At 42.0% G+C, this 24645-nt stretch overlaps 2 protein-coding genes and 1 long non-coding RNA gene across 3 annotated transcripts in view; 1 reads left to right on the top strand and 2 right to left on the bottom strand.

Moving 5' to 3' along the window:
• foxred1 (FAD-dependent oxidoreductase domain containing 1) overlaps positions 1–3618 on the bottom strand; it is an 89511-nt gene extending 85893 nt beyond the window's left edge. Inside the window, exon 1 of the mRNA XM_062533296.1 lies at positions 3350–3618. Within this exon, the coding sequence (XP_062389280.1) occupies positions 3350–3557 (208 nt within the window). The 5' untranslated portion in view covers positions 3558–3618. The remainder of the gene's footprint in view (positions 1–3349) is intronic.
• Positions 3619–6222: 2604 nt separating this feature from the next.
• Positions 6223–10593, bottom strand: LOC134077592 (uncharacterized). The gene is made up of 5 exons (XR_009938697.1): positions 10554–10593; positions 9249–9340; positions 8779–9022; positions 8451–8558; positions 6223–6358 (listed from the first exon to the last, which is right to left on the bottom strand). It is a non-coding gene; the product is annotated as an uncharacterized LOC134077592 (long non-coding RNA).
• An 8588-nt stretch (positions 10594–19181) lies between these two features.
• On the top strand, positions 19182–22003 carry LOC134076007 (uncharacterized). The gene is made up of 6 exons (XM_062531027.1): positions 19182–19241; positions 19519–19549; positions 20175–20243; positions 20357–20584; positions 20730–21771; positions 21874–22003. The coding sequence occupies exons 1-6, from the start codon at positions 19182–19184 to the stop codon at positions 22001–22003; spliced, it is 1560 nt and encodes a 519-aa protein (XP_062387011.1).
• The last annotated feature ends 2642 nt before the right edge of the window (positions 22004–24645 follow it).

The following is a 24645-nucleotide window of genomic DNA, read 5'->3' as shown; positions in this document are numbered from 1 at the left end:
GAAAGTGGACAGCTAAGAGACATACTGACTGGGCTACTGTGTGGAAGATCTGCTCCAAGAAAATCCTAGTAAGAGACCGACAGACAGCCAATCTAAACACCTGCTTACACCAACCAGCGGTATATTACACATTGCCAGCATTTGCAAAAAAACTTGCGGTCACTCATCTAAAATCTTGAATAGCCTAGTCTGTACCTAACTCATATATTACGCATCCCACGTTATTAGGCTACCGGCTTGCCGACTATGAGGGCAGCAGAAAGTGAAAGTAGGCTGCGATCGCGCAGTCAAGCCGAATTAAATAACAGTTGAAGTAGGCTAAACAACTTTTACAAATAGCCTAACGAATCCCGATTGCCACTCCGCTGCTGGGGCTTTTGCTAAAGGCAAATGCGTGAAATACAAGCATTACAGTGAAAGAGGTAGGCTAGCTTCTGATAACGATAACGAAATAAATGGTTTATTTTAACACGGTGGAGAATGACGCATTCGGCGCTTCAGTGTTGTAGCCTCGCAAGAAATTAGAGCTAGAATGTCCTAGTCGTAACAATAATAATTCATTTCATTCTTAAACATTATTAGGCTACATGTTTTGCGTTCAATGTAGGCTACACTGCGAGACATGTAGCCTAAAAAAGACAATAACACATTCACGTTGCAAGGAGGACTTATTTGAACAAGACAGTCTCAGACTAATATGTTTTTTAATTTTGCACTGTTTGGCTGACAGCCTCTTAAGCACCCTACATGTGCATCAGTTCTAGGCTCAATTTCATTTTCAAGGAAAAGTTTTTATTTTTTAATATTTTAGCTTAGTCTGCAGTAGAAATAAGTGGGGGCGTGGCATCACGATGGTTGCTTTCCATCGTCATGTCTGTCAACCATCACGATGGACGATGATATCGTCCATCGGCACAACCCTAGGCTAGCTGCTGTTTTGAGTTTAAATAGCCTACTTATTCACTCGTTTTGTTCAGAGTGAAAACAATCAAAGTCCCAATTCAAACCATCATAATTAGGCCTACTGTTTAGGGATTTACAGTACGATTTCGTTATTCTCCTTTTTAGGCAACTATCTATTTTTTTCTCTCGTGTTCAATTTGATTACTTCCAATGAAAATCCTGTAGATGGCGCTTGTAAATCGAACTGAAATCTTCTAGTTTGCCTTAATTTTACGACATACATCCTCTTTTCGTCAATCTATGGTTTTGGTCTACTTTTCTACCTCGTGCACGAGCAGACATGAAGCTGATTTTAACCTCGTTTGAATAAACAAGGGCAAGATGCAGCTAACTTGAGTTAATGGAACGGCTTCAGCCTGAAGTGAAAGTATACGCTAGTTCAAGCCAGGCTATTTCTTTTGAGCGCCGCCTTGTATAGCGAGTTTCATGATCAAAAGGGCGAAACAGGCTAGCTGCCGCTAGGGGCGTCTAGATTTCTAGGCGAGAAACGGGCCGCATGTTTCTCAGAACTCGAACGCAGGCTGTAATAAATTAGAAAAAGTTTTAAAAAGTAACACCAAAGCCTCTGCCATTCAGAGAAACCCTGGTAGCGGATCGCTGACTGCGTGAATGCATACAAAAGCACATTCCTAAATATTTGAACTATGAATCTATTCATATCTCAGTTAAGTTTTCTTAGCATTCCTACCACATAACCTGTTATTTTATAATGATGCAGGCTACTCCGATGGGCCCAAGCGATCATCTGATCAAGTAAAGATAAAATATTATGATTCATGGTAGTAATTATATTATTTTTCCACATACATTTCTACATCTCTTCGCGCGGGATGGCTATATTGTGGAGGACGGCGCATGCAACAATTACCCAAGCCCGTTCGGACACACTCTTATATTACGTAGGCATTGAAATTTGGACTTCAATATCCCAAATGTGTTTTCAATTGCGGGTTCTGCTGTGTGCCAGGTTAAATGTTGCCTGTGGTCCAGGAGCGGGATTAGGGTACAGGGTGATGAGTGTCGGGAGGCATGGATACCCTCGATCCCCAAGGAGCTACCCATCGAATTGCGCTGCGACCAAATACAAACTTTGAGCTATCTTGCACAAGCACATCAAGGTCTATGATATGTTCATAATGCAACACAGTCTGTTGAAATGTATAGCTCAAATTACATCCTGACATCGTCGACCGAACCAGGCAATTTTGCCTCCACACAAGTATAGGCTAATCATGTAAGAAGCATCATATCATCTAATGATAAAATCGACAGCGATTAACAAACCATCTTGAACATATTGGAAATGGCCAATATAGGCTGCGCGTATACCTACCTAAACATTTATACTGTGATAGCCTTTCCTGTTAATCGGCCTCATATGGCTGGGGCCTATAGGCACTTGTGCCATCAATGCACCCAATGACATAATATTGTAATCGAATGGTATCATAGTGATACCCATGTGAAATGTCAGCAGCAAGGATAATTTCTGTGCCACTTGGGGACACGTAAAGCATTAGTGACCTCAGTGAGTTGGTGAAACTCCATTTTAATGACCCTCGTGAGTTGTGGCCAGGAAAGAGGATGCAAGTCGCGCACTAACCGCTCCAGCGCAATACAGACTTTACGCACTGATTGGCAGACCGCTTTCCCTATGCTCTGCATCTCAATAATGTACAGAAAACTACACGTCGCAAACGAAGAGCTGTGCAAATAGTTTGCAGTGAACTGAGGCCAGGTTCACGATTGGTAACGTAGGGCTGGAGAAGGCTATTTAAATACATTAAAGTTTAACGTGAAAAACGATATCGCTTAGCCAAAATTCATCAAGATGTCGAGCCGTGGTCTTATCAATCTCTCTCGGTGAATTGCATAAATTATTTGCGCTCCAATGTTGGCCTCTCGTCAATAGAGCATGCCATTGCGAACACGAGAAAGCTGTGGGAAACGCGGGTTTAAATAGCCTACCCTGAGCAAAACCGGGTTATCTTTCAAACTTAACCTGTGCAAAACCTGCTCCGACCAGGTTTGGTTCAGACAAAGATACCGTCTCTGGTTCAGAGCATATGTTTCTATAGTAACTAACATAGTGTTAATTTTGGAACGGAAAACCTAGGGTTACCGCAAACCCTGGGTTAATTTACCCGGTTTTGTGATAAAACCGGCTTTGTGGAATACCCCTCAGCTTTATTGAAAGGAAACGAATGCATGAACTCTCATTCAACCGGAACGTGCAAAAATGTAAAGATGCGGTATATCACACTTGGTCCAACCTAAAGCACACCTACAACCTACCGTTACAGTCTCCAACATAGAACCACGGTGTTACTTAGCAGCTGGTTCTAACCGTTTAAGCCTAATGCTAACTTTAAGAAAGTAATCTCACTTTTTAAGAGGTCACTTCTTGTTGATACTCCGGTGCTGACATGTCGGGTCCGATGTGACAAAATGCGTGTGTATACCGTCTGTGCCTGCATTGACACAGCTTGGAAGTGATGCATTCTTGATAATAACCTCTGCCAATGTGACATTGTTGGACCAATTAACTCCTTTGACAGAGCAGTGATTTCAGGAAATCGACCGTATATAAGCATACAGAGATGTCTCCACAAGAGTTTCGCCCCCCTCCTCACATATGTGCGCACGTGATTTTTCTTCTTCTTCTTCTGTCTTTATTGGCGGTTGGCAACTTCCTTGTGCATTACCGCCACCACTTGACTGGAGTACGGAACAGGATTCACTGCTCCAGGATCTTTTTGTCTTTAGGCCGTAGCCATGATGTCAACATTGGGGGGGACCAAATTTGTGGCGGGGTCTGATAAAATGTCAACACATTTGATGGTATGGTATTTTTTTCAAATTATCAAATATTTCATAATTGTTTTTCTCCTCACACACCTCCAGGTCAGCATGCTCATGCTCTCTATCAGGGGGGCCCATAGCGTAGGCTACTGTAGACCATATAGACTAAAGTATAGGCCAGTGGTCCCCAATTAGTTTTCCCCGAGGGCCAAATTCTGTACAGCAAGTGAGGCTGAGGGCCAACAACCCCCCCCCCTCCCCCCCACCCCCCGAAATCTGTGTGATACGGCAGGTTAAAAACTATTTATTATTACTAATAGCAAACAAACAATTGTACACATTTGCTAAATGAAACTTAAAGCATTATCAGCTGCCACACATTTATCTAGGCCTAAGTGCCTGATGTGAACAGAGGCAAACTGTGGACAATTACCCATGTGGACATCCACCCATGGGTGTTGGAGGCTTTTTGAAAGTGGGTGGTACAGATCAGCAGAAAAAAAATGAGCTCTGCTAGATGCAACTTCCTCTATTCTGGTATATTTGAACAGGTTGTTAGATTAGACTTTTATCTTGCAAAGTAAAGCTTTTGATTCAATTACTAATTCTGAACCAGCTTTAATAACCTCATGATAGGCCTAGTTAACCTTGCATGCAGTTGCCATGATCTGTTAAATTAATTTCTTTAATGTTTTGAATGCAGGCCCTGAGTGGCTAATCGGGAGCTTCGGGAGAATTCCGTTAACGTTTTGGGGTAGTCTGAATGTCGTGATTGTTTCTGAAGCTCATTGTGCTGCGCTGTCGTGGCACTTCAGCAGAGCAGTCGCAGCCCCTTATCACTTTCCCAAATATTAATAAAGTAGGCTAGCTCTCGCAAAAACTGTGCATTAATATTAGCAGTGGTTTATTGACACGGATTTTACGTAATCAAAACGAGAAGGATTTCGCGAGTGTATTGTAGCCACTTCCAGCGGTTACTTCAGCTAAAAATTGACTGCTCATTTGTCTGTGCGTGTGTGCGCTTATGCGTGCTGTGAGGACAGGCAATGAAAACCTGAGAATGAGATGGAGTTTCATTGTAGCATTTGTAATCAATTGGAATAAATTTGACAAGGACGTCGGATACGAACAGTATGAAAAGTGAATGACTCAGATGTTGTAACCCACTGAAGTAGAGAGATCGCTAATCACGCGTGGCCAACATGACTGTTTACCTTTGTTCAGACTTGACGTGGCGGGCCAAAAAAATACTGTGCGCGGGCCGGATCTGGCCCGCGGGCCGCCATTTGGGGACCACTGGTATAGGCTATATAAACACGGTAGTTGTTCAACCAGATGAATAAAATAGAATGGGTTTCCCAGTGTCATTTGTAGTGGTGTTGTAGACTGATACAAACGTTCAATACAATGATAGTTAACCTAATTACAGAATCATAGATGTTCTGTAGGCTATCTATCTATCTATCAATCTATTTATCTATCTATTTTATGCATCAGTCAGGAGCCATAGCCAATTAAAAATATATGATACAAATATTGGTGTCACAATTGTTTTGAAATTGATAATAGGTCAAGAAGTTTGATATTTTTGATAAGTTTGATTTGGGAATGAAATTGACTTACCCTACATTTATCTTTAATGTCAAGTCAAATTGAGTGCCTGGCACTTTAAGAAAGTGAGAATAATTTGACTTCAGTCATATTTTCGGCTAGTCTAAAATTATGCCTAGGAATATGAAAGCAATGCTTATGTTCTAATTCTATGTAGTTTATCTAATGTTAAAAAACAAACAAGTGGAAGAACACAATATTCAAGCAATAGTTCATATTTTGGATGTGCCACAGAGTAGAAATGTATTGCAATTCACCTTTGGCTAAGCCCCGCCCCCCTTAGTTATTGTTGCAAAGTCCGACAGTCTAACCGGAGCTCAGACCGGAGTTCAATGGAGGCCGTATGCCCGTCTGTATAACGCCGCATTCACATTACCCCCCCAGCAAAATCACGTTGAAAAGTCGTTGAAAAGACGTCTTGTCAAGTCGTCGAAACAACGGCCCAGTTTGGTTTAAAAGTGAAAGGTTAGATGACGTCTTTTCATGGTCGTTGAAAAGACGTCTATGGAAAGACGCCTTTTCAACGTTTAAATTTGGTTGAAACCATGTCTTGTTTAGGTGCTGCCATGGACCTATTTTCAACCAGAATTTTGCTGTTATATATTAATTTATAAGCCTATATTATCCTATTATAGGCTTTTAAATAATGTGCATTAAGCACTTACTAACTTTACCATTACCCATACTATTGCTGTTAAAATAAGCCTATATTATCCTATTATAGGCTTTTAAAATGTGCATTAAGCATTTTCATTTACCAACTTAACCATCTAGATGATAAATACATAATCTAATAGGCCTACATTACAATAGCAAGCTAGGCGTAAACAAACAGTCAAACAAACGTTATCCATTTCATTGTAATTTTATTTAATTCTTGAAGTCTCCGCCACCGGACCGTCCAGGTGCATCATGTTTAAGATGATCTGCCTCAGCTCTCCCGATGTCACGGTCAGCCTTGTTGCTCCATTTTTCACCGCAGCTGAAATGACAGGAAACATTTTCATTAACAGTGTTTCCCATACATTGAGTAATCTGTGGCGGGCCGCCACGAAATAATGTTCTATGTTGTACGATTGAAATTATTTTTAAATCATGTTATCAATTGAATCACTTTCATTGAGCTGCGCGCACGCAGCTTTTTCTTTGCCCGAATGAAACCACTGCCTCTGCATGTGCATTTAACAAAACATTAACGATTGTTGAAGGATTGTTGTTGCCACATACGGCGAGCTAAACTGCTATTAATTCTGGTTAACATGCGGCGCAAATGTGTTCAAAACGGCGGCATTCAAGTGAACTTTTGCTAACGTCTCACAACGTAGCCCACATTAGGGAGACTAAACTAAGTTATGCATTCGAGCCGTATCTCTAAGCGTTAGAATAGTGTAACGAAGAGACTCTTGTGTGGTCTCAACCGCTGACCGGCCCGCTGGCCGGTGAAGTACCCGATCCAACGCTGCCTCCACAGCAGCTAACGAGGAAAACCCCCTGACTGGGAAGCGACAATCAGTCCTCACTCCTACATCCCCGGCCTTAGCTAGCGTCTCACCTCTCTGGCTTCACCGCGGGCAGCCCTGAACACGCAGGTGTTATCAATTACAATGTACAATTCCAATTCACATTGATTTCCCCCACAGATCCGCCCCCACACAAGAGTCTCTTCGTTGACACTATTCTAACGCTTGGAGATACAGCTCGAATGCATAACTTAGTTTAGTCTCCCTTAGACCCCGAAGCCGCCGCCACGCGCCGCCATTTGCGCCATTTAGAATTTCAGCCGCCGCCAGCCAATAATTTTGTAAGCCAAATTGAGCCGCCATCTGATAAACTTTGGCTGAGCCAAACCTAGACATAGACTTGTTGCATCTAAAAACAGTTATATCACAGAGGGTACGAAAAATAAACGATAGGCCCTACACAAGGTTTTCCCACTGGATTCACCACATCAGTCTCGTGCTCGTTGCTACGATACACAGGACTCAGTGAGTTGACGGCCAATTAAAAGTCCACGTTCTCTGCAATGTTTTTGCTTTCTCGCGCTGAGATGAAATGGGGGAAAGAAGCCAACGGTAGCCTTATTTTGATCTCGCTTTTCATATACTTTCCTAATTCCTACGAAGTTCTACTCGGACTTGAAAGTCTTCAGGGCCCGGTTGCACAAACATCAAAACCAAAGATTGATGATATGAAACGTATTCTGGAGCGGACAGATTTACAGCACGCGATTTTACTGCGACTGCAGCATTTCACCATCTCCAGAAATTGCTGCGCTAGCTCACAATGCATGCTTCAGTCTACATTGAAGTGAAATGTGCAGAGCTTTGTTAAAAATGATATAATAACATTGTGTATTGAGATCTAGTACAACATAGACATCTGTAGACATGAAGAGGCAACTTAAGCCATTATCAGCCATTAAAAATTTGGCGGCTGCAGCAGCCATTTAGGTTTTGGCTGAGCCGGCTAGCCAGCCAATAACTTCATCAGCCAGCCATTATTCTCAAAACAAATGGCTTCGGGGTCTAGTCTCCCTAATGTAGGCTACGTTGTGAGACGTTAGCAGAGTTAACTTGAATGCAGCAGTACGGTGTACATTTTAGGACCGTACAGCAGCCGTTTTGAACACATTTGCGCAGCATGTTAAGCAGAATTAATAGCAGTTTAGCTCGCGCGAGTCTCCTCGTTACGTTTGGATGTCGAATTTAGCATGCTAACAGGTACTTTTCTCTTCCGCTGTCGTGAATGAACAGCTGACAGCGCGGCCGCATTTAGAAGGCGTCACGACGTGATTATTTCTGAGATTCTGATATGTTTTCAAAACTGGAATTTATTGTGCATACGTCATGGTTGAAAACTTATCAGAATCTCAGAAATAATCACGTCTGCAGTCGTCTTAAAACGGCTACATCAAGTCAAACCAGACCGACATAAAAAAACCACACCTCCAAAGTGTAGTTTTAGGTTGTTTTGGATAGAAGCGTCTGCTGATTGACTAAATTACCAAATGCGGGGGGGAAAGGAAAATGTATAGCACACTAAAGCATAGGGAAATATAAATGTATTTCACTCACAGCATTAAGGGCCCTGTTGGTTGTGGTTAGCGGAGGGAGGTCCCAGGAAGAGGCCACGTTCTGTACCCTTCCCATTTCTTCAGCTGATAGGTTTGATTCCACCTCCAGCTTGAAGATGGAGGGCATGAAAGAGATACATAATGGTTAGACAGTGTGTTAAAAGTTTATAGAATCATAATAGTGGGTCCACCAGTTGACTCCTCAGTTTTTCTAAAATCATTATAAAATCAAAGACCCACAATCTTTTGGGGGCAACACACAAACAACAACAAAACAAAATAAAAACACAACATAACATCAAACATTAGTATTTTCTATGTAAACATACAAGCCTGATTGTTTCTCTAATGTCCAGGTCTGCACAGTCCTCCAGGTTTACTGTAGCCGTGTCTGGGCTCCCACGAAGCAGTATGGACAACCACATCACAGAGTCCAGACAAGCAGGGTCCTCCATGAAGGAAAGAGTGCCCCACAATTCTCCCAGCCACAATGAACATATCACTGAGAAAGGGAGAAGCTGAGGGGACCAAATGACCAGGCTCTCCTTCAAAGTGGTGTAACAATGGTGTTTGCTGTTTCAAAAAAAAAAGACAAAAAAGCAAAGTTAGAATAAAACAACTTTGCTTGCTACAACACTTAGAAATAATAAAATTCAGTACATAGTGAACCGTACACTGTTCAGATTCTTCAAAGTCATCCAGCAGTTACTTTAGCTTAGAATAATGGCTTCAAACACATTTTGAGACAGAACTTGAAATAATAGATGAAAATGGTTTTACGTAAAGTTTTTTTTTTTACCCTGAGTAGCATTCACCATCTGACAGTACTAGCAGTTGCAGTTCTGGAAGTTGATGGTAGATCTTCCAGGGACACACTTAAGAGTTGATGTGCTGAGAAGACAAATGAGCAAAGGCTTTAGAAAAAGCAACAGTTACACAGAAAAATGACAGGAATCCCAGACCTCAAAAGCAGCGTCTAGTAAAAACACGCTGGAAGTGTCACTTCTTACATAACCAATTTCCAAAAATAATCATTAAACACAAACCCATCAGAACTTATTGACACAGTCTATAACACAGGAGGAAGAGGGAGACACACACACAGACCAGGAAACCAGGGGACACAAGGGACCACAGGGGATAGTCCAACAAGGGGGTACATAGCTTCGGCGCTACAATACAATCACATAAACACACAACTAGTTTCCCCTACCTTTCACTTTAAAATACCAACATATTGCACAACCTGGGCATCTGAGCCTCGACAATGTTGACCACTCTGTTACTACTCTGTGCCAAATGACAGTCAATAAATAGATAGATATTACTATCATTATTATTCATAATAATAATAATAATAATAATAACAACAACAACAATAACACTATTAACATGCTGCACAACTGGTCAACAGGTTCTCCACGTCTGGTAATGATGACTGCTTGCTATGAACCATAAACAATAAATGGAGAGTGGGCCTAATAGCGATTCTGGTATTTAAAATAGTCCTGTTGGCAACAAGTACAAGTTGTTGCTACCAAAATGCTACAACAAAAATGAAGTGGATAACAGCGCGCTGCTTGTCTACTCCAGTCTAGTGTATCTAGCAGGACGGTGGAGAGATATCCATGGTTACAAAGGACTCTTCGGGACGGGTAGATCTAGCCGCGAAAAAAATTCAAATTTTCGCGCTACCTTTGTGAACGTTCTAAGCAGGTCCACGAAATCATGCGTGTTGCAATCAGGTTCCTAACTTCCTACGTTACCACAAACGGCCCTAAATTGTGTTGAATAGATCAGACAGAAAATACTTTCCTTTCATAGAGATAACGGGACCTAACAGCAATTACAAACGGGTTTCACTACATTATCAGCGGTAGAGTGAATTAACACAGAAGAATTTCTCCACTCAAGTAAAACTAGCCCAGGACAGGTTAAGTTAGCATGGTAACATACAGATCCTCGATTACTCCGCTGTCCGCTTTAATCATCTCTGATAGCACTGTTGATGGTGTTCAGAGCATTCGTCTCGTTTTGGCAAAACTGACTCTCGATCAAAATGTTACATTTCTACTTCCTAAATCATAGGCATAAACTCACTTACCTCAGTAGCAGGTTCCATCTTCACGCTGTTCTTCAACGGCGGCTTCAACTGACTGTGTTTCAAACAAAGTTCGAAATGGGCTCGGCTACGGCTTCCCGCCTCCGTTCCTCTTGTACATGCGCAGAGTTCACTCCTGTCTCCTTTACGTGAACATTTATGTGATTTTTTTTTTTATCAGAATTTTAATTACTCATTATCTCAATGACTGATTTTTTTCCATCTGAATTTTTCCTCTGATTTTTTTTTTCAGAGGGGAGAAGGCTAAAAACAGAGTTGTCCGTCCATATCAACTGTTGCCATGAGTAAACAAACAAAAGTCACACACGCAGTTAACGGCAGCCAAGATGGCGGCGCCGGGCGCCCGTAGAGTTCGCGGCGGATTTGGGCAATCCCCGGGGGGGAAAGATGGTCGACAGGAACGATAATGTAGTCCTAGGTAGACTATAACTGATAATTTACATCAGGATTTAATTAGTTGATATGTGGTCTGAAAAAGGACGTGCTAAAGACGTCTTTCCTTAGACCAAAATGGGCCGGCCAAAACAAGACCATTATTCTACGTCTAATTTTGGTTGAAATCAGGGCCATGACGGACCGACGGGATTTAGCCCAAATATCAACGTTGAAATGACGTCGTGTGCTGGGGGGGTAGCACTCCGTAATTCGCAGTGCTCCCCCGTCGGACGTCGGACTTGACCGTTGGAAGTGCCGGAGGCTTTTCGAGTTTGGGAGTAAAATGTACAATAGTGCTATTTTATTTCTAAATTAATTGTCTAACTGCCCTAATATTGTTAAGAGACCATGTAAGACAATGACGTGACAAAAAACTTCGTTTGGAAATAATTATTTATTTTACATCAACCGTTCATTTTATTTTTCACAAGATGGGCTTGTGCACCACTATAGATCATACACGTTCCTTTTCGATGACTTTTGTTTTAAACTTTATCGTTTAAAAGCATGTAATATGACATTATAAAAGATAGATATCCAATTTGTTTATCAGTACCATAGCAACGCTAACTTCCGTCGGATAGGAACCGTCAGTTGCTGTCGTACGAGTTCAATTTTTTCATCGCATGATTTTTTTACGCAGCCGTATCTACTGTGCTAATGTGAAGTTACAATCCATGAGGCTTTTTTTACAGAGCCACGGAACTGTATTTCGTTTAGAATCTGTTGAACAACACCAGTACGACATGGAGACACATGAATACAAATTAATATCTAGGTTGTTGCGTGACAAACAAGACAGGGGGCGAATGGGACTCACTGATTTTAATAGCTAGCTGTGCTAGACTTGCCATATTACAAGGACACCGGGTTATGTCATGTAAGGCACTGGTACTGCAAATAAACGGAAACATAGTATACATTGCAAAATGACTTCAGCTAATGTATGGTGAATAAATGTTACACTACTGTGCAGTGTGCTGTGCACAGACCCAAGCTTTTCTGAGGCGAGCATGTTAGCAGCGGTTAGCTAACTATGCTAACGTTAGTTATCTACGTCTCCTCTAAATGACAATGCTGACAGTGCTGAGAACATCCTTGTTTATATATCCTTGTTTATCTTACTTACATTAAGTTGACTGTGTGGCTTAATCCACGTGGTGGAGCTGTTTCATTACGGTTTGCTACGGAGTAAACCTTTGCTTAAAATAGGGGATAGCTAGGAGGAGAGACTTTAATCTAATTTAATATTTTACAAAAAAAAGTAGCCTATAATCAAGATTGAAAGCCATCATTCTATGTATCGGTGTTGCGTTAATCCCACACATTTAGTTTGGCTGTCCCTTGTCAATTTACATCACTTGCAATGTCGCCACAGTAGTTCGTACAGTCTGTCGCCTCTGGTTTGGCCGCGTCTATCGTTTTTCCCAGAGCCATAAAGAGAGAGTTGCGACAACTCCATTGACGCCACTGATCTATACACTAATCCAGCGCGAACTTTATGGGCGCTGCCATCTTGAATATCGCCATTACCGCGTGCCTGCGAGTGTGACGAGTGACACTTGCCTGTGCTTTTCAATGAAAGCATCCTGTCAGAGAATGTCTAACAAGAGATCCCGCTCATGAAAGAAAATGTCAGGTGAAAGGGAACATTGGATCAATGATGTCAGACTGTGCCAAAACTTACCAATGAAGGTAATTTATTAACAACATAAGGTATTAAGACGTGTATTAATGACAGCTAACCTCTGCAACAGCCGCCTATGGAACCAACGGGCTAATTTCTTAGCAGCCAGGCACGCAGTAATGGCGGTTTTGTGTTACTTCCGTGTTTCGCTGGATTAGTGTATAAAGAATACCTGGATAGACTATAGAGCTCGTAAGTGACGCCATTCAAGTTCCGGTACATTTCCTGTACATGGGACCTCAAAAAGAAATTCTGATGCATGTAAGTCAATAGCGGAATTAAATTATTTTTTTGGTCCCGTTTGAATTGGGTCATAAATAACACATATGCTGTTCCTGAAATTTTTATAGAATTTTTAGTACCGATAACGTAACAATCTAGTGGGGAGAAGCTTGATACAGATATTTGCGGGAGCACTTAACGAACTACAGCAACGTCACCTCTCAACGTCGAGGTGCGGGAACAGAGCATCCAGGCGATTAGCTGTTGACGATTGTTCGCTGCTAATCGAGTTAGCAGCTAAGTCAACTATAAGTTCATTTCATGTGCACATATCTACCACCTGATTAGTTTTATCCAGCTACTCCTGCTATTTTGGTCTTTCGGGAACCACTGAGGAGCAAAACAAACAGGCATACTGAGTTTAGCACAAACTAACGTTAGCGATCTTACTTGGAAAGGTACTAGCATAGGGGTACTAGTGTTGAAAGTTTGAGGGGCAATGATAGTGACGTGACTTATGCGACAAATGTAGTCTGTTATCCGAACGTCATTTTAACATCATTTATCTGGACAATCTCCGAACAAATTGACAATGTTTTTGGATGAACATTTCATATTTAGTTCCTAAATCAGCATATGTGTAATGCAGGTCTTACAAGGACTGGGAACAGAAGATATCTATCCCCTCTCATGTTAAAAGATTGAAGCCTAAGGTCCCATGGGGAAAACGGAAGGGGAAAAATCGGGGCGTGACTTACGAGCTCTATCTCATTGTTGCTGACCCATCAACAATAGCCACGTTTACATGGACAGTTTTTTGTCATTCCGATTAAACTATTCCGATTGAACATTTTTGCGCCGTCTGTTTACATGGGCTACATTCTATTCCGATCAGACGTCTGTAAGCGCTTTAGAATCTTTGATCGGAATAGCCGTTGTTTGCTACTTTTCATTGGGAAGTTATTACGGTCAATCCGAATGACCGTATACATGAGCGTTCATTCGGAATAGGAATGGACTACACCACCTCTTCTATTCCGATCACAATTCTGATCGGATCAGGATTTTCATTCCGATTGAGGTGTTTATATGACGATTTTTATTCCGATTGAGCTGTTTTTTCCGTTTCTAATCGGAATAGAAGTGTCCATGTAAACGGGGCTAATGAAGCCAATGGAACTGTCCCGAGTGGTCCCATAATGGCGGCGATGTGTTCCAATTCCATTGTTGCAGAACGGCAACATTCTTTTACTGTCTTTGCATTCCTATGGCAAGTGGTCCCATAATGGCCGCCCCCATGTAGGCTTCAGAATTTTGACGTAGATGCTCTATTCAGGTGTTGCTACGGTAATGTGGCTGGCCCAAAATTAACTTCCGGTCTAGAACTGCTTTGTGTACATTTTACTGTACCACTGGCAACAATGGCACCCACAAAAAACAAAGCACAAGTCAGCCTAATGAACAGAATGAAGTTGGGCTCGGGATGTTGTGCAGTGGGATGCAACCTCACGTCCGGGACAAATGCAATGTCGAAAATTAAAATGTTTCGATTCCCGAAAGAAGAGAAGAGAAGGAAAGCCTGGATTACGGCAGTGAAAAGAGAGGCATGGCAGCCCGGAAAAAATGCAAGAATATGCAGCACACATTTTGTGTCAGGTAAGAAACTCATCAGATCCATAAGCGCAAACAGCTGACCATAAACAAGCACAAGTTGATGTTGTAGTGTAGGCTATATACCTAGGTCCAAAGCCATCGATATCTCAAAGTTGCGACAGCCGTTGACTTCCATGTTAAAGCCAGATTAGAGCGGTCACGTGGTTAGTGGGTCGACTCAGTAGTTCCCTCGGTCCCTGGTTTACTACGGGATTGACAGCAGCGATCGCATTAATATTTACGGTGAATACTCGATGAAAATGACTATAAACTGCATTTCCACATACATATACATTACTCAATGAAAATGCATTAGTATGCACACGACTATAAGTCATGTAGAAAAGTCGTATTATATTCATTCATTCTCAATGGAATAGTTCCCGGAAGTGCCGCCATTGTTTGTTCACGGGAGTCAACGGTAGTGTCGCAACTTTGAGATATCGATGGCTTTGCCTAGGTCTAAAAAGCCTACGCCACTATGTAAATTAGTATCTAACGTAGGCTAACGTTACACTGTTACAATTTGTACGTGAACGTGATGCTGGCAACAATAATCTGCACAAGTGTAAAACAAATTAGCATACAGGATAGGTCTTAGTAGGCTATACTTCTTCCACCCTCGTAGCATGTCACATAACGAAAATCATACAATTGATTACCAACCCGAATTAATGCAGAGCTAAATTACAGCAACTACAACAGTAGAATATGTCACCATACCTTCAGATATACTGGCCATACTAATCATGTTGAATGTCCAGTTTGATCGAATTATGTTATCATCTTTACAAACTCAAGAGTCAAGAAACCTTTACAGATCACTAGAGGTGCAAACAATATCAAGAATGTCATCCTAACTTAATGCATCTTGGTTGATGATGAACGCAGAATTATCAGAACAGTCTAGCTAAGCTAGCTAGCAGATCTTCTATTTTAGCTATCTACTTGCGATACTATATTATGTTAATACTTTAGTAAGAATACTTTTCGATTGCCGATATCAGTGGCAACTGTTTTACAGCCCTGACCGTCCTGACGCCAGCTAATTTCATTAAAGACATAGCATGGCTGCAGGCTGCAGTTTAGCTGAGTTTACCCTAACGTTACCCTGGTGGCTTGTGCTACTTTCAATAAACGGAATGAAGTAGCCTAATGGCATTACTTACCTCGCTTACAGCTATCCAAAGTCACAGTTCCTCATATGTTTACACTATAATTTTTCAGAAATTGTAACAACTGTTTAAAAACCGATTAAGTGCTTCAATTGAAGAGCATACTTCCTAGCCTGCCACTTCATGGACAGTGTGAAAAACGTAGATGCCATCGTCATGTTCATCATCCTATTTTGTAGCCCTAGATGGCGCTGTTGTATTAGAGTGCAGTAAATGTGACATCTGAATTTGGTTGTGTTGCTTGCAAGTAGGCTATTGGATATTAATCAGAACAGTTAAGCATTAGGCTATGGAATTTAAGTATCAACAAGGTGCATTATTGAAAACATTAACTGTCTCTATTGTAATGAAGTTGTTGGACAAATTCTGTTATGACGTGTGTGGGGGGGGAGGGACCTGAGGGAAGAGTGCGGGGTCAGTTAATTGATTGCTCCCACCAGGACACTGATGAGCGTGCAGGAGCAGGAACGTTGGGAACAATGATTATTGAGGATTTTGAAGGAGAGGAGAGTCATAAAAAGCAGAGGACTGCGAAGGGTGAGTGAACTGGGAAGCGTGTGATTGCTATATCGCCGAGTGGCACTCAAGGTTTGGGGGTGGGTGCCGTTCGCATGCTGGTTAGGGCTGCCAGCGGCGAAGATAGCTTAGTGGGCTAAACAAAATAGATAAAGCCGGGTAATAGGAGTGCATACGCGGTGCAGCGTCTTCTCAGCAGGGGTTCTCCGGTTCCGCTACTGTCGGAGGCCTCACAAACACTGGACTGGCGTTTGTCTTCTTCCCTGGCCGACCAGTGCTAAAGCTTAGACCCCGGGGGAGGGTCTTGTATCCCGGGAGAGTTAAGTAGCCTAATTCCCTTCTCGTGTGTGTGTGTGTGTGTGTGTGTGTGTGTGTGTGTGTGTGCGTGTGCGTAACTTATTTTAAACCTGGCAGTATAGCCATTTCATGACCGGGTGGGAGGGTTGTGATGCTGGATTTGTATGTGTAGCCAGAGGGCGTCTTTGGTGTAGTTTTATGCATTGTGAACGTGTGCAGTGCCCTATGGGGGTGTCGTGTGGGTGCTAAAGTGTTTGCCTTTGTGATGCTGTGTTTGTAGCCTAGCCTAGCCTACTCCTTGTGGTTCAGCTTTGTAGTGGTATGTGGTTCGCCCAGGCTAATTACATAGAGATTTATCTTCAGGAACCTGACCCCGTCGGACATGATTGGTAGCTGCATGAATTGTATCAAAATAAAGACTATTGTTTTTCTACATCTGTGGTGCTGCTTGCTCTGTAGAGTTTATCCTCTAGCCATAACACTCTGACTCCACAATATAGGTTTATTACACTATTATTGTATTGTTTTAGGAGCACCATCAGCAGACCCTTGTCACCCGGACTACACTCCATCATTGTTCGCCCACAAACACACCACCACTGATAGTACCCAAAAACTGCAGAGGTACCAAAGGAGAGAGGGTAGACAATCAGTTCAGTTGGAGTCCCCTGACACAACATGCTTTGAGAGCCAAGAGAGTCATGCAAACCCTGAAGGGTGTATTTCTGTAGGAACAGAACTGTCAATGAGAGACATTGAACAGCTGGAGATGGAAAATTTGCAACTGAAAAAAAAGGTAGCTGATCTTGAAAAGGAATTGGAAGGACACCGAAAAATTTCACCTGGGCAAATGTTGGGGAATGTGTCTGACTTTATTCTTAGTGATGACAACCGCATCCATTTTTACACAGGCCTCCCATGTACCTCTGTGTTTTTCACCCTCCTGTCCTACCTAACAGCAGCATGGAGTGCAACGTCATCTGTCCTTACCCCCCCAGATCAGTTTCTTGTGGTGCTAATGAAATTGCGTCTTGGCCTGGTGCACCAAGATTTAGCTTTTAGATTCCGTGTCAGTTGTGGCACCATAAGCAAGGTCTTTCATGACTGGCTTGATGTGATGGCTAAGGAGCTACAGTGCATGATTCGGTGGCCATCTGCAAAAGAGATAAGGCGCAATCTCCCCACCCTGTTCAAGACTACAGGTTTTGAAAGAATTAGATGCATAATCGACTGCACGGAAATTTTCATAGAGAGGCCGACTAGTCTGCACACACGGGCCCTCACATACTCGCATTACAAGTCACATAACACAGTGAAGGTCCTTGTGGGTATAAGCCCTACTGGAGCAATCACTTTTGTGTCCAAGGTCTGGGGTGGTCGAGCTAGCGACAAAGTTATAACAAAACATTCAGGACTTATTGAGCTTTTGGAACAAGGCGACCATGTGATGGCTGATCGAGGATTCAATTTTCCTGAATATTTTGCCAGCAAATGTGTACAACTTCATATACCAGCATCCACAAAAGGTCGGAAACAACTCTCTGGATTCGAGGTCACACGCTCAAGGAAAATGTCAAGGCTGAGAATTCATGTTGAAAGGGCCATAGGCCAACTAAAAAATTTCAGGATTTTGCAAAAGATTTTGCCAGTCAGCATGCTTAAACGAAAAAATGATACCACTCTTTGTACTATTGACAAAATATTAATTGTGTGTGCTGCACTGACAAATCTGGGAAAGCCACTGGTCCCAAAATAAACTGGTTGAGAAACAACTAGCCTACTTAAGTCCTTCTTTAAGAAAGTATCTGTTGTTACATTTTGTGTTTAGTGTTTTACATACCATTATTAAATTACACATTGTTATTATATGAGTATTAATGAGCAAAAATATTGATACACGTTTTATTAATGTATGAATACATAACAAAGACACACCCTTCCCTCTAGATCAGCAGTATTGCTCTGCTTATAAGTGTAGCGCCGAAGATGAAGTTGGGAGTTGGGAGGCTGTGGTCTTGTTCAAATCAATGGATTTAATTCCTATATCAGGCTAGGCAAGGACAGCAGGAGGTGACGACTCGAAAACAACAAACTGATCACTGCTAATCAATCAATCACTATATCAGAACCAACCATAACCTAACCATAATCTGAACCCTTAAATATTCCCTCCCGGACATCTCCCCCCAATCACATCAGAATTGATTGACACATTCTATGACACAGGAGGGAGAGGGAGACACAAACACACATATACGGGAAAACATGCAAGAGACACAGAACCTACAGAACAGTCCAACAAGGGGGCTAATAGCCTCAGCGCTACAATGCCATTTGGATGTAGCTATTGGTTAAATTCAGTCTCCCTTCCACATAGTCATCAACAAGTTTTGGCAGCATATCGTCGCCGTCGGGCGGAAACCTCGTAAGTCCAAATTTAGTAAATTTCATATTTCTTCACAAATCGATACTATTGGTCAGTCCCCACGTGGGTCTGTTATTTTTACAATTATTAACCAATCTGAAGTGTTGCAAATAGCTTGAACGCAAATCCCCTAACTCCATTGGACACTTCAACTGTCGGAAAAATCTCGTAACTCCATGTCTCCGCGGGAAGCTCGCGGTATGAAGTCTCAAGTCAATATTGCAAGTCGCAAGAAATCGTCGTGCAACCCGTTCTCCGAGGTAAGTGTGCTTTAAACACTGGTTATTCATTTTAAATAACCATTGTCTAATGGTTATTGATGATTCAGTTATTTGCCAAACAGTTTAATCTCGATAGTAAAGTAATGGTAGTGCTAGTGTAATGTATTGTTTCTGAGGATGCTAGCATCTATGACAGATGTTTCTTTCTGCTAGGTCTAGCATTGGACGTTATCTATATTCATGTTGATTAAAATCTTCCATGGTGTTGTTTCTGACAAGGATAATGAATTTAAAACACTAAAATTGTTTGTGTTAGCCACTATACATCGGTTTTGTCGTCATGTTTGGTGAGATAATTACCGTGATTTTCGTGGGGCTTAAAAAAAAAAAAAAACTGGACCCTGCGCTCCAGATCAGAACTTGACGTTAACGTTAGCTCAAGACAATCCACTGCTATGTGACTAAACCCTGTACTTTGCAGATAAGACAACAATTGTCAAAAACAACATAATTAATTGAATGTACTATGGCAAGATTGTACTGTAGCTTACAATGTCAGGCATTCAACACGTAGCTGCCTTTGCCATCATCACTTTAAGCAAGCTAGTTGGCTTCTTGCCTCATTATCATACGTAGCAGTAAACATGTAACTCAGCGAAATGATAATTTGACCTTTATTCATTTTCATTTTTGCAGCAACAATGTCTGTGTCCTTAGAGGAACTATGCAAAATGGTAAATGTGCCATATGATCAGGCAAGGGCCTTAGAGAGAGACAGTTCAGATGGAGACAGTATAGAGAGAGAGGAAGAGGTGGACGATACAGTGATGCATGCTGGTAAAGAATTTCTGAAAGATAATCATGATTTCACATGGCAAAATAGATGAGTTTTATGTAGATGGATGTCACAACAATAGACATTTGTTAACATAATTATACTAAAATAACTAATTTTACCATGTGCTTGAAAAGATTTCTCTGGTGGTCTGGAGGGAGAGGAGGCCTCGCTGCTGGCTCCAGAGCAATTACAGTTTGACACAGGTAGGTTAGATCCTTTTCTACAATTTTTCATTAAATGGAATAAGGTCCTTAAACTATAGTTTACAAAGATGTAACTCATTCATGCACGATTGGTTTGTGTGTGTATATTGCAGTTTCCCCTGGTGGAAGTGAAGAGGATGCAGAGAATGAGTGCTCTGATGCTGAGGAAGACGCACCTCCAAGGAAAAGACTGAGAGCTGAAAACACCTGGAAGAAAGTAATCAACAAGAAAAGAAGAATGGTTGGGAAGTCGTACGTTGGAAAACAAAAGCAGGAGGAAATAAGGAGGGAGCCACGGGCTATGGGGCCTGGATGTTCCTCAGCAGCATGTGCCAAGTCAGGTAAACATCACTGCAATGCCATCAGCGCAAAGGAGAAGGGGGTCTGAAAATTCCCGAAGATCAAATTCCTTGTTTTTTTTTTTACGGGTCAGTGGGCAGAGAAGACGCGTCTGTAAAAGAATGTTTTTGTCTACCCTGGGAATAGGCGAGTGGTCTGCCCTTAACTGGGCAAAGGAGGGACACACGCAATCACACACAGAGGGACAAACACACAGCAACACATGTCGTTCAGTGGCAGGCCATGAATTCATTCGCAGCTTTTTGCACGACCTCCCAAAGGTGCCCTCACACTACTGCAGATCCACAACGTCCAAACAGTATCTTGAGCCTGTGTTCCAGTCGATTGCTGATCTGTATGCAGTGTTTTGTCACGCTGCAGCAGAGAAGAGTGTGAGACCTTTGTCAAGACAAGTGTTCGCAGATGAGTTCAAGCGTCTCAACCTAGGCCTTTACCACCCAAAAAAGGACCAATGCGACACCTGTTGTGCTTTCAAGACCGGAAACCTTCCTGATGACGAGTGGCAGCATCACCTCCTTAAAAAAGAAGAGGCCCGCGCCGAAAAGATGTCCGACAAAAGCAAGACCAACAGCAACATCATGGTCATATGCATGGATTTACAAGCGCTCCTTTTGTGCCCAAAGCTAAAGGCTTCTGCCTTGTATTACAAGACAAAGCTGGCAGTTCACAATTTTACTGTGTACAACATGCTGACACACAGTGCCACATGTTATGTCTGGCATGAAGGCGAGGGATCCCTATCTGCCAGTGAGTTTGTTTCATGCGTGGTTGACTACCTCTCTGCACACACTGAGCCGGACACATTTATTCTGTGGAGTGACGGCTGCGGATATCAGAACCGGAATGCAGTTCTAAGCAGTGCACTTCTTCTGTTCGCCATGAAGAAAAACAAAGTCGTCATCCAGAAGTACCTTGAGAAGGGCCATACTCAGATGGAATGTGATTCCGTTCACAGTGTCATCGAGAGACGTCTGAGGGACCAGGATGTCTATGTCCCAGCGGAGTATGTCAGTCTCATGAAGAGGGCCCGTGTGAAGCCTCATCCATATGATGTCAAATACATTGACCACACCTTCTTCCAGGACTTCTCCAAGCTGAGGCTCTGCAAGTCTCTGCGCCCTGGAGTGAGGCCTGGTGACCCAACTGTCCATGATATCAGAGCCATCAGGTAATTACCGATATAAATCTTGAAATTGAAATTATAATGTTGCATATTGATTTATGAAATCTTACAGTAATTATGTTGTTGTGTTACATTTTGTGCTAATAGATACAACAGCAATGGAACAATGGACTTCAAGATCAACCACTCTGATGACTGGCATCCACATCCGACTCACCAACTCCGAAACTCCATCTCAGACAACCACCCAGTGAGATTCAACATGGCAGCGCACTGAACGCAAACGCAAACACTACCAACATCATCCATTTGTCAAACAACTTTCGCTGTACTGGATAACCAATCTTGCCAAGACCCGGAGAACCTATTCAGCTTTATCGACAGCTATTTCTACAATTTGGACATTATGAGTGAACCAAACAGGAAAATACGCAAACGGGACTCATCCACCGAAACAGACGAGGAAACCACAGTCGAGGTCAGTGTACTCGCTTCCATAAACTCCAAACTTGCCATACTCGAACTTCTCCATACAGACATCCGTGATCTGAAAGCTAGCCTCGAATTTTCTCAATCCCAAATCGAAACTCTAATGCAAGAAAACATCGAACTAAAAGGAACTGTATCACACCTTTCCACCCAAGTCACAAAACTCACCAAAGATAATCAAATCATGCAAGAAACCATATTGGACATTCAATGCCGCAGCATGCGCGATAATCTCATATTTTCTGGAATAAACATACCTCCACCAAACATACCCGACGACCCAGAGAAGGCAATAAAAGACTTCATGCACGAGTCGCTTAAACTACCAGCAGCAACAGTTGAAGATATAACTTTCCACCGAGTTCACCGTCTTCCGTCCAAAGACCCCAGAAAGCCACCTCCAATCATCGTGAAATTTGAACATTACAAACACAAAGAACTCGTTAAAAGCAAAGGAAATCAACTGAAAAACACCACTTATGGAATGTACGACCAGTTCCCCAAACAAATTCAAGAACGCAGACGCAAACTAGTGCCAATAATGAAGCAGTTCCGTGATGAAGGAAAGCGAGCTTCATTATCTGTTGACAAACTCTACGTGGATGGAACACTGTACCGCGATCCAAACATCACTACGTGGCTGTAGCCTAGCTATCTACTGTGTTTCCATCCCAACACTGACTGTTCCGTAATGCACTCCACATAGCCATACTGCTATAATTTGCTTCATGTTACATTCATCAAGCCATATAGCCATCATTGAAATCTGATTACACCCTGATGTCTCTCTCTCTCTCTCTCTCTCTCCTTTTTTTCTCATAATGCCATATATGCCTCTAGTTCCACATGCATTGTGTCATTATAACTCTCTATTTATGTGTGCTATTTGTGTCTTGTCTATCTATGTTCAGTGTAACGTTTGTATCTGTGTCCTGTCCATTTATGTTTTATGTCAGTCCGAGCCAGTCGGGGAAAAACCCTCCCTTCCTTCCCCCATTTATATATCATGGGTACCTACTTTAGGTACAATTAACACATCCTACACTCTACTTACACTCAGTCATGCAAACACTTAACCTGATAACCTGGAATGTACGCGGCTTTCACACCTCACCTAAGAGAATCAAAGTTATCAACCACCTTGTTAAATTAAGGGCAGATATTTGCTTCTTACAAGAAACACACTTAACAAATACAGAGCTACAACACCTCCATTTCAAACAATATGACAAAATATTTTCATCTACATTTAACAGCAAGCAAAGAGGCGTTTCCATCTTGATTAACAAAAACATCAGTTTCACTCTTAACTCTTCAATTTCAGATCCAGAAGGAAGATTTATCATCATTAATATATCAATCAATCACTTAACATTTACACTTGCAAACATTTACGCTCCAAACAATGATGACCCACTTTTCTTCCATAACCTCTTTGCTCTGCTGTACAACTCCACAAATCTCATAATAGCTGGAGATTTCAACACCACTCTCAATCCATCGCTTGACCGTACACGCAACCACAGTAACACACAAACTTGTCATTCATCAGATGTAATTAAACAATACATGACAGACTATGGCCTTGGCGATAGCTGGAGAGCAAGGAATCCACTGCTAAGAGAATACTCCTATGTCTCTTCAGCCCACCACTCCTCTTCCAGAATAGACTTTTTTCTTGTTAGCAATTCCTTAATTCAACAGATATCAGAAAACATTATCCACTCAATTATTATTAGCGATCATGCCCCTGTATCTTTAACATTAAACATCCCAGCACAGAAGAAAACCTCTTCAAGATGGCGTTTCAACACCTCTCTCCTAGAAGACTCCAAATTCACAACTCTAGTAAAAAGAGAGTGGGCATCCTTTTTGGAGATGAACGACTCTCCAGAAATCGCACCATCAACACTCTGGGAATCAGGCAAAGCAGTCATGAGAGGCATAATTATATCATATTCATCACACAAGAAAAAACAACAACAACAATAAAAACACTCTCGAGCAGAAAATAAAACAGCTAACCAATCAGCAGTCTATTACTCCATCTGAAGAAGCACAAACGGAGCTCAAGCAACTTAGGACTCAACTCGATAGTATCATAAACAAAAAAACACAGTTCTGTATACAACAACTCAAATATGATCAGTTCCACCTCAGCAATAAAGCAGGTAAGTATCTGGCAAACATGTTACAATACAAAAAAGACAAATCACTCATCCCATCAATTCTGGACACTTCAGGCAAAACTACGCAAGACCCTCAAGAAATCAATAACACCTTTCGCCAGTTCTACAGCTGCTTGTACTCTCCCGGCACCCAACCGCTACAATCTGAAATTGACTCCTTTCTTAATAATCTGGACCTTCCATCATTAACCACAGAAGATTCAAACCTTTTAGAGCAACCCATCACCCCTGAAGAACTCAT

Source organism: Sardina pilchardus, chromosome 3 (genome assembly GCF_963854185.1).
Source record: "Sardina pilchardus chromosome 3, fSarPil1.1, whole genome shotgun sequence".
Lineage (NCBI taxonomy): Eukaryota > Metazoa > Chordata > Actinopteri > Clupeiformes > Clupeidae > Sardina > Sardina pilchardus.
Note: the sequence above shows the minus strand (reverse complement) of the source record. Positions and strands in the feature narration are given on the sequence as shown.

Coding starts and splice junctions, on each gene's coding strand:
- LOC134076007 (XM_062531027.1), top strand. CDS start 19,182: ATGAAGTCTCAAGTCAATATTGCAAGTCGCAAGAAATCGTCGTGCAAC. Junction 20,244..20,356: donor GCAATTACAGTTTGACACAG/GTAGGTTAGATC, acceptor TGTATATTGCAG/TTTCCCCTGGTGGAAGTGAA. Junction 21,772..21,873: donor CATGATATCAGAGCCATCAG/GTAATTACCGAT, acceptor TTGTGCTAATAG/ATACAACAGCAATGGAACAA.